The sequence below is a fragment of the Corvus kubaryi genome, unplaced genomic scaffold (genome assembly GCF_017639235.1).
Source record: "Corvus kubaryi isolate FWS band 111438036 unplaced genomic scaffold, C.kubaryi_AGA036_p1.0 133, whole genome shotgun sequence".
Classification (NCBI taxonomy): domain Eukaryota; kingdom Metazoa; phylum Chordata; class Aves; order Passeriformes; family Corvidae; genus Corvus; species Corvus kubaryi.
In genome coordinates, this window is record NW_024580667.1 from 29,385,423 (window position 1) to 29,399,827 (window position 14,405).

At 37.4% G+C, this 14,405-nt stretch overlaps 1 protein-coding gene across 10 annotated transcripts in view; it reads right to left on the minus strand.

Annotated features, from left to right (window-relative positions):
* The window catches only part of OCA2 (OCA2 melanosomal transmembrane protein), a 191,536-nt gene that overhangs the window by 92,932 nt on the left and 84,199 nt on the right, over positions 1-14,405 (minus strand). For all 10 annotated transcript variants that reach the window (XM_042041185.1, XM_042041217.1, XM_042041190.1 and 7 more), the window contains 2 exons: positions 11,454-11,592; positions 2,317-2,449 (listed from right to left, as the gene is read on the minus strand). In XM_042041185.1, coding sequence (XP_041897119.1) covers positions 2,317-2,449; positions 11,454-11,592 — 272 coding nt within the window. The remainder of the gene's footprint in view (positions 1-2,316; positions 2,450-11,453; positions 11,593-14,405) is intronic.

Here is a 14,405-nt window from a genome sequence, read left to right on the forward strand (position 1 = left end):
AGGTGAGGAAAGACTGGTATTTAGTTGATTAAAACAGCTGCTTCAAACAAGCCATTTGAAATTATCATGGAACCATTGTAACCTGAGATGAAAGGACCCCTGGAAGCACCTTGGAGGCCATTCCGCAAATCCAAACCATGACAGCTATCTCCTAATGGAGCTGTGTTGGTCTCTTTCTTTCTCTTCCCCTCTCACATGAATTTTCAATAGAAAGAGTGGCTCTTCAGCAGTTGCTCTAATTGAACAGCTCCTGATTAGGTTTGCAGCAATGGACAAGCAGCTGATTACAAGAACACATGGTATACTGATTAGGAGACTGCTATATCTGAACAGACTAAGGTGCAAGTAACAAAGATGACCAAGAAATTAACTGAGGGAAATAAGCTAGCCAGTGTTTCACTAATATAGTGTTTCACTGGAAAAAATACTATGTCAGTGAATAAACTGTACTATTCAAATTAATTTTAAAAATTTTCATACATACTTTATTTCTTAAAAATCCAAAATATATGCTTTAAAAGTTTATAGCCAAAAGAAAAAAAGTAGCAATTCTATGTTGTGAAATATACATTTATAAAATAATGCTCCTATGTCAGGATCAATATTGCTTACAGTGATGGCTTTTTGAAAAACCTTACTTTGTAGGGTCACAGGGAAAGAATCTAGGCATGTTAGGGTCTGAGTTAATTTCTTTATTTCTCTTGCTCTCTGGAAAAGACCTCTAAGGGTGCAGAAAGCCTCGGCTGTTTTAAGATGAAAATGGCTACCTCATACCAAACAGACATATAGGAGAAAGGAAAACTCTTCTTAAGTGTCTTAGAAACAGTTAACTAGTGTAATATCTAGCACACCTCAAAAATATTTTTGATCTAAATTCTGGGAAATATTTTGGCCTTTAGAGATACAAACAGGTAAGCTGAGTGCACCTTGTGCTGAATAGACACTGAAGTCAAAACCAAAAGTCTTCAGAAGACCTTCCTAAACAGGGAAATCTCTTCTCTGACTTTTCTATCAAATGGGATTGGAGACACATGGAATAATCTGCTGAGGAGACGACTGACACTTCTGCCTTTTAATAAAACTCTAATCCTAAAGCAAATTTTCCCTGGAACAAGGCAAGGAATTACAAGTACTACCCCTTTTGCCTAAATGAGGTACCTACCAGGAAGGTCTCTGCCACAGTTAGTCACCTTGGACTCTCCTTATAAGAGAAAATTAACTTTTGAGGGCTGCAATATATCTGTTCTAGCACAGACAGCTCCATTATTCCTTAAAAGCACTTATCTTTCTCCACAGGTTACAGATGAAGCCAAGATATATCAACCGTATCAAAAGTTGTCCTCCCCATGATAAACAGATGCCACACACACAGGTTCAGAGATATGGTACAGCACATTAAAACCAGTGGAAGCCTGGATCTTAATTCTTCTGCAGCCAAAAGTGGAACAAGCCAGTCCCAGAGAAGAAACAGTTATACTCAACTGTCTTTGTACAAAGCTTGCTAGAAATTATACTTAGTGAAATATTTGTTACCTCGTAAAGAAATGTGAACATTTGGGGGTTAATATTAAATTTCGTCACTGAAAGAGAAGCCCTAGAACAATGATAAAAACTTCAAAATGACTGAAGAGAAAAACATAAAAGCATGAAGACAAAAAAGGGACTGACACAGTCGACAGCCATTGAAACAGCTTTAACAAAACTTCTAGAGACTATTGAGGCGCCATAAAAAGACATAGATTTAGTTCTACTGAATTGTAGAAATTATGCACCAGGGAAATTTAGGGTAGGAAGAGCCACAGAGGCAAGCTGGAAAGGACTTGAAAAGTTCCACTTTGATGAAATGTCTTTCACTGACTGCAGACCAGTAAAAGATTGCTGAAAAATTCAATGGAAGAAAACCAGCAGTGAGAGGAGGCATCAGTGCACTATGTTTTTCATAAGGAAAACCTGGAATATTTCTAAATCTAGGTTGTGAACTAAGCACCTTGAGCAGATGTTGCAACCCAGAATGTCCTTGTACTCATGACTATGGCTGTAATAAATGATGCAAAATATTCCTGCAAATTTTGTAAGATATTTAATAATTCCTGTCAAAACCTCAATCTTAGAACCAGAAAAACATCCACTTCTAAAAATCAGAAAATATCACAACTAAAAATAAAATCTGAATTATTAGTTGAAAAATTAATGTTCAGAGAGTGAAGGAGGGTGGGCACTTCCATCTGAAGACAGCATTGTAGTAATCATTACTCGGTTTCTATTTAGCACATATTCAGTGTAACAATTATAACTTTTTTTCATGCTCACACTTACCAACAATTTCACTTGGCTCCTTATTGTACAATTTTTTGTTCCAGTAAAGAAGTCTGAGAAAAGGAAAGGAGACCAGAACAACAAGGCAGATACCCAAAAACATATGTCCTGTGAAGGCTGCAAAATCCAATCCCTGAAAACAAAAACAAAAACCTAAATTAAAAATCACTTCTTTTTCTATATTAGCTACAGGGAAAACAGCTTTATGTACATTAACAATCAATAATAAATATAAAGCAAGATAGTAAGTTCCAAGTACAGTATCTGCTGTATTTCATGTGTTTCAAGGAGACAAGTCACATTACAATTTAATTCAAGGAACTAAAACATTGCATTACAAGTTACTCTGAAACACACCTAGTGTTCCTGAAATGTATAGTTAAAAAAAAAACCCAAACTGAATCATTAACTTTTACTTCTCACTTAAATCACTGTAAATTCATTTCAAATCAGTTTAAGTCTCAGAAATAGTCAAATTTCAATGATGAGCCTTTTTTTTAACCTGGTGACAACTCAAATGTTTACAATAATTCTATCTGAACCATTCCTCTACAATAAAAGTATTATATGTCAATATTATGTTTATTCTTCTTTCTGGTTAACAAATGAACACATTTTGCACAATGAAACCCTTTAACGAAGGGGTTCTCAAAAAGGTTAAGCAGAACATATTAAAAGGCTGCTGTTCTCAAGCAATAAAAATGAATAGTGACAACTTGCCCTAAAACTTTGAAGCTGGCCATGCTGTGAGTAGGACATTGGGCTAGATGACCTCTAGGGTCCCTTTAAATTGACTTATTCCATTGTTCCACATTGCACACATTGTAGTGGATCAGGGTTAGCCTTTGGGCTGGGCTTTTCTGAAGCAGCCATGACTCACCTCTCCAAAAGAAGTTATCCATGAAACCCCAAGGAGGATTACATCCAAGTACTCTGGTAGTAAGGAACTGTATTATATTCAAAAAACAGAGGTTGTCTGAACTGGTGATCCCAGAAGAGCAGATCTGTGACACTTGGAATAAAGCATGACTCAAGCCCTGGACAGCCCAGGTTGTCCCAGTTGAATTTTCAGAGCACCCACTGAGACTCTAGAAAGTTAGCTGGTCTCCCTGTAACACACCTCTGTGTCTCTATTGTCCCCTGCTTTTTAACTATGAGTTTCCTATAGATCCTTCTGTAATTCCAATGCATATCAAAAACAGCTTCCCTTGCAACAACAGCTGATACTACCTCCAGTGTGTTAAGACTATTGGGAACTTATTGCTTTAAATGTGTTCTATATTGTCAAATACTAAAAGGATTTATGTGGAAATTTCCTTGTTGAAATGTCTCTGGTTCAAAAAAAGGAAGAAGAAGTTTCTCTATTGCACCACAGGGCATAATAAAAAGGCACACGAGACAAGAAACTGATGACAGTCATAAAGAACTTGCATAGCCAGATAAAGATCGGTGCTCTTTGGCAAAAAAAAAATCCATAGCTTGCAGACAGTCAGATAAATCTCAAACCATAAATATGCAGACCTAGGATTAGAATTTGATCCTATTAAAATACAGGTTTAAGCTTTGTGAGGTAAAGTCATCCCTACTTGCTATTTAATAGTAGATTCCTTGACTTTTCTGCTCTCCAGATACTGAAAGGTGAAACTGTATCTGTTCATTCACTGGCCTTTTGCTGTAACTCAGCTACAGCCATTGTTTTTATGAAAGCAGAAGGAAGACTCTTCAGGAATTGGAATGAGATTATTTTAAGAATTGGACAGAAAAAAGTGACACCACAAAGAAAAATTATGTACCTTCATTCAGCTTGCCTACACAATAGGTCAGCCACTCGGGTGTCTGACATCTCCATAAGACTTTACAAATCAGTTTTTATAAAGATTGGTCTCTGGGCATCAAGTTAAGATTCAAAGCTACAGGAGACCTTTCTATAAGGGATGAAAACAGTATTCATAACTCTAGGAAATTTACAAATAACAAGGAATAAAAAAAGAAATCTTGCAAAGGCTCAGTGTTTGTAAGACCTGCCTCCAAAGTACATAAAGTCTGTATCTCCCATGTTTATTTCCTTAATTAGAACCATTGACAATAAATTGAAAATAAATCTAATTTATATATGGGTTGCCTCTAAGATTATAGGCAAAAAGAAAGATCATAAAATTTTGGCCAAAAAAATAAGAACCTTAAAACCTTGAAAGGCGAACTGGCTTTAGTTCAGAAATTTCTCAACTATGACAATGTGCCATTAAACAGGTCAGGAAGTATGCAAAATCATTATTCAGTTTTGTGCAGTCTCTAAAATGGCACAAAGAGAGGTAGGAAGCCAAAATTAATTAGGCTGTAAAAACACTGAAGCTAAACCAGCCAAAATAAAAATGCCTAAACCTGACTGGAAAAAAGAATTATCTTCTGAAAGAAAAATGACTGTGAAACAGGTGGTTGAAGAGCAACAAAGTAGTTAGGAGTGGACAGAATATACTCAATACAGAATTACCAGAACAAGGAAAATTACTTTTGCACTCAGACCAGTCTTACAACAAAGCAGTGGAGATGAAGCTTTTTTAGGCTGGCAGCAATCACATCATGCCCACATCATGAAGAAGGATGCCAACTACCAGGCCAACTATGATGGCAGAAATTCTCTGTAGGAATACTCAGAAATAAAGATAAATGCTAAAGTAATAAGTAAAATAAAGTAAAAAAGATAAATAGGAATGCAAAGAATTCTTGGTAACTCTCAAGTTTAAATATGTGATGTCTTCATCACACATTAAAGGATTTTGAATTTAAGGAAGTAGCTTATTGCAAATAAACACAGATACAAAAATTCATTTGCCTTTACATTTTTATTATCACACCAATTTCAGAGGAAAAAATCTGTTGGGTTCCTGAAATGCCACAATGCAGAAGCTTCTCAAAAAATACAGCACAAGAAATATGTCACTTGAAACCCACAAAATTAATTTCTCAATGAAGAAAATCACCTCAGCCTAGAAGGCAAACTAAAATGCTGAGGGTAAGGAGGTCTCACGTCTGACTCATAGTTGAATGGAATTGAAATGAGATAGAGATCAAAATACCCTTAAAAAAATCAGAATTAACACAGCTTCATGACTTAAGAGCTGACGTAGATAAGCCTTGAAAGTAATTTTCAGACACCATCACAAGAAGAAAAAAAAAAGTCTACTAGATTTTTTGGCATCCTATCCAAGAGCTTACCCAAACTTTTCAAATGGAGTAGCTGGGCTGAGATTCAGGATTTTGTTAAAGTTCATAATATCAGCACATTGATCTTTCATATCTCTGAGATCCCTGGTGAAAAAGAAAACATGCTGCTCTGCTCCTACTGCAGAACAGCTTTCCAATTCAGCTGAAACAAGTTGTTTTCTAACATGGAGTGTGCCTATTTCAGGAAAGAGCTTGCATGACAGTATTGTCGGCGATAACGCAAGACCGGAGTCAGTTCTCTTCCCATCCCTTGCTCCTGGCTTTCCTCCCTATTACCTCCTTGCATTGATCCACAAGAGTCAGTGAGTGAAAATGAATCCTGATGATCGCTAGCCTTGGACAGCTGATGCCCTGTAGCCATGAGGAGGCTGAGGGCGATCAAGTGCACTACTTTTCATGGTCGATATCAGAAAGGCTCACAGTGAAGTACAGACAGCTGCCCTCCATGATGCTTTGGGCTGCATGCTTAGCACCAGCCTCTCTGCAGCACAGGGAATATGTTTTCACAGAAAAAGAAGGCCAATTTCACACCAGGCATGTTCAGGTAGCTAGTAGCCAGCTGGCAGCCTCTTGGAGAACTTCAAGAGACTAAAGTGTTTTCACTGTACCACACAGATACCAACGATGCAGCAGAGGATACCAACGTGGTGGCACCGTTGGTTCATCAGTTGTCCCTGTTCCCTTTCCCACACCCCAGAAAGGACACGCAGCATCTCCACAGAGCCTACATTCATACCCTTTGTGGCTGTGGGTAGCAGATTTTATACCTCCCAAGTCTTCTGCGCTGCTGGGGCCAGGACTCAGCATTGTAAAAAACATTAAAGTGCTACACGTCTGCTGCGTACAACAAAAAGTCATTTTCACAAAGATTTTCTTTTCCTGCACAATAGACTGGAATAGAATTGACATGCACAATAGGCAAGAAATACTTTTCTTCCAGGAGATTTCAATCTATGAGATAAATACAAAACATGCTTCAAATGTCCCTTGCTTTAGGCTATGATGATTGTGTCAAATTTCTCCTGTTTCCCAGTCGACAGAATATCTAAAGATTTTACTTTAGCAAGAAAACAGCCTAAAGGTTCCACTGCCTACAGACTCAGCTGAAACAGAGTGGGCATCTTTCCTTGGTTTATAGTTTAAAATGCAAAGTCAAATATATCAATTTCACATTAGGAGGAAGTATCATATTGTTTTCCTAAAATGCTAACTTTCTATCATCTTGATGATTCTTTTCATTGCTTCTGGAGATGTGAAATTGAGTTCTAGTAATTCAGACCTTTCCACAAGAAATCTGCCTTTTTAGAGCAATGGGAAAGCAAAAATTATGGCTAGGTGTAGTGATTTGGGGAGCAGCAAGTACCATATTTCTAGCCAGAATGCCCTCTACTTAATATTTGAAAACTAATAAAATGAGGGAGAGCAAGAGTAATTTATTGTTTTTACATTGGCTTAAACATCCCTTCTAGCTGAGTGACTGAGATCTGCATTGTCTCTCAAGGGAGCTGCTCATGATGTCACAGACCCAAAAATCACTAATGGTCTAACCTAGTTACATGAAGATAATGTTTATTTGAGATGCTGATGAACCTCCTTTTTTGTTTTGTATTATGCTTTTTAATGATTACTACATGCATAGATGGCAAAAATTCTGAAATCAGATGTAAGCCCATGCATTTCAGTTCATGCACTTTACCTAAGTTTAATTTTCTCTTGAGAAAAGGGATCAATGAAACAGCAACAGAAGGGGTACAGTTCTACAAATCAATTAAAAGTTTTAATAAGCTTCTATCCAGCAAACTCAACAAAAATAGCCTATTAAACTATGGGAATCCATTTTACCAGGGCTTAAAATATCTTTAAAGATTCATGTATGGGATTTTATCTTCTTCTTTTCAGAAGTACCTGTTGCAGTGGGGAGGGCTACATGGCAGGGGGAGGAGACCCCGACAAGCACCTACTTTCATTCATAATTTTTTAGGTACCAAAATTTTTTATTAAATATAACCAACTAATATCACATCATGCTAAATTCCAGCATGAAGGCTGAAAATGTCTAAAAGACATTTTAGGAAAAAAAGACAATTAGGAAAACCTGATATCTGTCAATTTTCCAGGAAATTCCTATTAAATGGCAGGAATAATTCCTAGTGGTATGCTGAAACCCTCAAATCCTCAGCAAACATCAGATTAACAGCACAAGCATTATCACATGCTAACAAAAACAGTAAATAAAAGGATATAATCCAGTGGCTAGCATATGCTAAAACTGACTTTGCTCTTATCATTACCTCTTTCATGCAGATTTAGCCTGGATACACCAGTGCACATGTTCACTATCACTATGTTCACAGCTCTGGAGACCTATTTGCCATCCATTCTTTAAAGAGCTTGCAACCACAGCCTATATTTAGAACTCAAGCAACTTCTGATCTCAAAGGTGTGATTGTGAAGTTCCCAAATACAGAAGATTTGCTGTCCAACCCTTCTGAAAGCAAGGACCACATCCAACTGGTTCATGCTCTATTGTGCATATAAACATGGAGTTTCCAAAGTCCGAAGCACATATCTCTTCAAAATAAAAATATAATTTTGTTAACAGTGGCCATTCAGTAGCAGCACTCTGAAGATAATAAAACATTAAAAAATGTTTTATATTCACTGAACATGTTTTCCATTTGCTCTTATTTTCCTTCCCTAAAATCAAAATACAAATGCTGTTTTGTGAAAATTCTTCCAGCTCCATCTAAGAACAAGCAACACTACAACAAATCTTCCTCTCCTATTATGCAAATGTTCCACTGATTCCAGTCATGACGGTAGGGAATATGTCAGGATTATAAATTACCAACAGCTACAAAGAAAAAAATCCTTTTGACATTCATTTGCATCTCAAGACAAGCAAAGAGACTTATTGCTACATTTTAATGAGCAAAATGTTACAAAAATCTTATTTATTCAAACATGGTTTAAATAAAATATTTTTAATATGATGTGAGTTTTCCCCACAATCTAGGGAGAGAAGTCTCTCCAGCACTACAGTAAACAAAGAGTAAAGCATTTCTAACACTATAACCAAATAACAGCACCCAAAGTAACAAGTCTGCATTTAATTTCATACTGATACAAAAGCCAAGGTTTCCTACAAAAGCGTAGACTTGCATAATATTTTACTTGGCTGCTTTTAGAGGTTGCTGTACAGCAGTAAAAGTTCAGGAAGACTGGTAAAACTGTCCTCCAGATAGCACCTAAATAAAGTAGAAAACCCAATCATCTACATAGTGCAATTCACTGTTCAACTTCCTGCAGGGGCAGTTGTCCAAGTACTCCTGTACTTACTGTGCAAAAATAACACTGAGAAGGGAGTGCAAGAGAATGAAAAGGAGAATTTCAACAACAATATCAAGTGGGAAAAATTCCTAGAATTCCTACAATGTCCAAAAACATGACTATAATGCTTAAAAGAGCTGAAAAACAATTATTTTCTATAGAAAACATCATAATAGAAACTATAACATATACTGCATGAATAAATGTTTCTAAAATGTCATTAATGCATTCAAGAACTTTTACCTCTGAAACAGTTAAAAAAAAAAAGAGAAATGAATAAAGTAAAATTTACTTGGTACTAATGCAGTAGACTCCCCAAGAATTTTAGACACAGAATTGTGGTTGCTCATTTAACCCTTCTTCACAGCATCCTTTGCTAGAAGCAGTTTCAGAAACAAGACAGCAATGTCTGTATTTCTCCTTCTGATCAAAAGAGAGCATGCTGGAGCAGGTGGACAAAATTAGGAATCCAGCTATTAGTTCAACAGCTCAGACTGTAAGAGGCCAGATGGTCCAGCTCCCTCTCTGCCCTTCCTCTCGGCTTTATCCAGTTACTCCTGCCAGCACTCTCCCAGGAAAATCTCCTTTAGAAGGGGTGAGCCCTAAGCAGTGAGAACATACCCCAGGCCATGACACTCTGCCTCAGGGCCAAGGATAGGTCTTTGACCCTCTTTTGTTTATATACAAAGACATAACAATTGAGAATATAGAAAAGAAGCAGCACAAACTCTATGGCCCTTTGTTGAACCTAATTTATTTCATTATGTTCTTATTTCTGTGATGCAACAAAAGATCTGAAAATAGTCCAGATTGAAAACATCTGGAAAGATTTTTGTGCTTGTTTCAGATACAGAATTTGCTATAATGTCATATTTGCCAGGGTATTTATACATCTGAGTCTTCCTAAAAATATCAATATCTCAAACAAGAAAAATATAATATTATTTCTTTTCAATTTTGGTTTCTTAATTATTTCCCATGTTTATAGCCACTTCTAAAGGTTGTATAGAGATGATGAGTTTTTGAGTATTTAGGAAAATGACCTGCATGGCAGGTGTTAATTATTCTTTTTTAGATTAGAAGTTTTAAATAGTTGCATAGATTTTATATTTAAAATGTAAAGCTTAGGTATCAAATTCTCAGCTAACAATGAATATTACAGTCTTCAAAGTCACCATCCAAACTAGCCAATTGTGGCACATTTTAAATATTTTGATGGTAAACAATCAGTTTATTAAATACTATAGACTTTCAAAGACATTTTCAAACCGGGACAGTACTTAATTAATTTGGGTGCATTCAGTTAATTAGAAGAGATCTTTCTTTCATGGAGCAATAGAAACATAAGTGACTACAAATTTAAAAAAATATAAACCTAGGATTTTATACTACAACTCCCTCACCCACTTGCACAGTTATTTTTTCACTAGCTCAATTAACACTAAATTTCTTTAGAATTACTTATTTATCGGGGGTTTATGACACCTGACCAAAACAGAAAGCATGTGCCTGGTGTCCTTATAGATATGCCCATTACATAACTGCCCCTTCCATGGTGCTGCTTGTTGGTGGTGTTGCAGGATTAGGAGAAGGGCAGATCTGCTCCCAGGAGGGGCTGCCCCTTGCATCCTGAGCAGACTGTCTCCCTGCTGCCCCACAGCCCACCAGGGAAAGAGGATGGGAGGCAGTGCCAGAGGCAGAAAGGAGACTTGATGCCCTCATGTTCAGGGGTAGCATGGACAGCTGAAAGCACAGTAAACTCAGCAAACAGCAGCTCCATGCAGGTGCTGAGGGCTGCAAACACCTGCCAGCAGTGCCACAGCCAGTCCACAGGGCAGAGAGGCCCATGTGGGTGGGAGGAAATGGTGGGACTGGGATGCTCCTGCTGGCCGGTGTCTTGTGTCCTGCAGTCCTACCCAGCACCAGCCACCACAGCTTTCCCTTTGGCACCAGACACCCAGCGAACAATAGAAGAGCCAAGTGTTGGAAGCTAAAATCTGTCACTGCAAGCCTGGAGATAGCAAAACATTGCCAGGAGGTGGGAGCCAGCTGCAGCATGAGCTGCAGAGGAGAAGCACCCACTTCCTCTCACGCCCCGCATCCTCTTGGGCTGTGGTTGAAGGATAAAGTGCCTCATGTGTGTCATGGCTCTACAGGGGCAATGCAACCTCTCTGTAAAACGTCAAATTGTCTCATATTTAACTTTTGAGAGAAAACCTAAAAATGGATGGATTTTCATCTCCATTTTCACATTTTTCTTTTTTTCCAACTTGTTGCCCTGCCTGCAGCCCTCCATTGTTCTGCTTCTTTCTTCATTTTGCCATTGATAAGGAAACCCTCACCAACAACAAAAAAATTAAACTGGTATTCTCAGTCCAGATCAAAAAGTCTATTCTTCATCACTATTTTGTCCCCAAAAGATCACTCTCTTCTGTCTGATCATCCTACTAAGAAAGAAATAGCATGGCAAAAGAAGTAGACTATGTTCTGTTTATATGGCTGTCTGGGGGAAGAGAAGGATCAACATTGCATAAGTCAACACAGTACTTAATTTTAGTAGCCAAACAGACTGCAGTACATACCCTCTTCCTCAGCTCCTGCTTTGAAACAATAATCACATTTGGAGGATCCCCAACAGCAGTGGCAGCACCCCCAATATTTGTGAAGATTACTTCCGCAATCAGGACGTGCCTAGGATCAAGATTAAGTACTTCACAGAGCCTGTAGTGTAAAGATAATGAAATTAACTTCTTACCCCATGCATAAATTACCTTAGATCTTAAAATGCACAAAAATTACAAAATGCAGTCATTTCACAGAAAAATAGCAGGATTTTAATCATAATGTGTCTATATTGTTGAAGCATTTATTGTGCTACCATAATTATAACAATATAAATGAAATTTATAGATTTTTTTTTACATTTAAAATTCAGTTATTAAAGACTACAAAATTGACGCATTTTTTAAAGCATTTCATTAAAAGTAGTCAACTATTACCAGAGTTGGGCTACAGAAAAAATACTATTTCAAATTTTTATTGTGATACAGCTTCTGAAACCATGGTCCTTAAGCTGCATTGACCTGTGGAAAACTATTCTGGTCAACCACAGGCTCTGCATTCAGCAACAGTGATTAACTTTCTTATGTTAATAAGTAGCGGTAGTGATAGAGGATTGTGCAGGCTGCCTATTAGCCATGAATCATCTATTAGAGACTTCAGCTTTCAGGCTAGGTTTATCCATTTTATTCTGCCCCTATTTTCCTCCTTCTCTAAATCTTGATCACGAATATTTCTGTTTGTAATGAAACAAGAGTAGAAAAAACCTCAAAATGTTTTTAGCAGCCCAAATATATTTAATGCTTCTCTAGTAGGATGCTGCTTTGATAAGAAAAAAGTAAAATGCTTCTTTAATAAGAAGCACCTTAAAGTGCTCTGACAAACACCGGGATTGACTCAGTAACCTCATGATCCATTTCAACTCAGAGCCCACTTACACAGAGTAATCTTCACACAGATTACTCCAACTCACCAATTACATTTATGCACATGCTCACATAATCCACTCTTTTCTGAAGTACATCTTTGACTTTAAACTGGGGCTGTGGTAATAAAGACTGAAAGTTAAAGTCACATCTAAGCACTTTGGAGTAAGAAACAACTGCTTTCCTCCTCACAGCTTATCAAAATGTTGCTCCAGAATGTAAAGATGGAGGTCACACTTAAATTATTGCCCCTCTACCTCATAGTAGTATTATGAGAATTCTTCCCTATGTGGGGAAGAGCATGCAGGAAGAATGCTTTCTCAGTACTGCTCTCACTGCAGTGCTCTCACACATTTCCCATAAGGAAGGGCGGAGCTTCACTGTTTAGCCTGTGGTACTAAAACCCGTACTTCAAAGAGAAAAGAGTATATTGCAAAAGAAGCTTAACTTGCTTCACTTACACTATCACCAAGAGTGTCGATTTAAAACTCAGAAAAACATTGTCAGATGACATATATGTCAGCACATAGCAGCATGAAATCATTCAGTTAAAGGATACTTTGCAGTACAACCAGTCCAAATGTATCAATTGTGGTACAAGACCACAGTTGCGCTTGTAATTTTATTGCTGATTGACCTCCCAGTATTTCAAAATATAATCTAAACTTTTCTTTAGTGATTCTTTCTTTTTGATGGGCCTAGCGATATCTTGAAAAGAGAACTCTGATGTAAGTCAGAAAAGGCTAAGCCCAAAGTATAAAACCATCAGAGTGTGCTAGCTATATGGCAGGGTCACAATTCTTCAGTTTACTTACCCTGGGTTATATACTTCCTCATGTGTACAACTATTAGCCTTTTCCAGCTCCCAATAACAAAGTATTTTGAAAATAAACTACAGCTAAAAAGGGGTAGTTATTCCTTTTTTAGCAGCTTACTACAAAAGGCAGAGTGAAACAAGTATCATGTTGTTTTCCTTATTACAGGAAAAATAAACCCTTATGTTCATCGAGTCAGTACGATTTTCTGCAAGCTTTATCTCCACGGCAATGGAGACTGCACAGGGCAACACAGTGATGCTATAGACAATGGCAGTAAGATTAAAAAAAAATGACCCCCAGCATGAAGCTTTTTGAAGTAAGCAATTATTTGGTTTTAGTAGGTGAGATAAAATTTTATTTTAGTTTTGATAGTAATTCAAATACAAATGTTTCTCACATACTGAGTTTTTCCTTCTTCAGTGTTGCAGGTTCATTCAGTATAAAACTAAAGGACTTGCTATACATTTAGTACAAAAGTCCCTTAGTTAAAGGCATCTACAAAGGCAGAGGCTCCTTCACAAGGATCCACGTGGAGAAGACAAGAGGCAACAAGTACAAGGGAGAGATTTCACCTCAACATAAGAAAAAAAATGTATGGTGAAAACAGTTAACCACTGGAACAGCCTCCCCAGGGATGTGGTAGAGTCCCCATCACTGGAGGTTTTCAAGATCTGATTGAAGAGAGTGCCAGATTATCTCATCCAGGCTTCCTTTCCCATGAAGAGTTGGACCAGATGGACTTTTGAGGTCCCTTCAACCTGGGCTACTCTGTGATTCTTTGAAAACAGAATAAATGTTACAGTAGCTCTGACTGTGAAAACCTTTTTATGCTACATTGACGTCTGGATTTCAATCCATTTCCAAATTATATTTATCCAAAATTCTGGAACACAGCTAAAGAAAACGTGGTGTTTACTAGTTCCAGTGCTGCTTACTGCTGGAGGTGCAATTATTGATTAGGGTACGGCAAAGCCATCTCTTTGAAATATAATTGGACAGAAGACAAATGGAGCTTTCATTCACCAGCTGCTTCCAGTCTAGAATAAATTTCACTAGCAAAATTGGTTTTTACTGCTTTACACTGCATTTTAAAGAGGGGGCATATCTTAATAGAATTCTGTGTACTTTAAAGTGATCATGACTGCAAGCATTACATCTCTCAGGATCATTTTAAAAACACACTAGATCTTTCCAAAACTGAACTGGATTAAACAGATTTGCCTGACCAGAC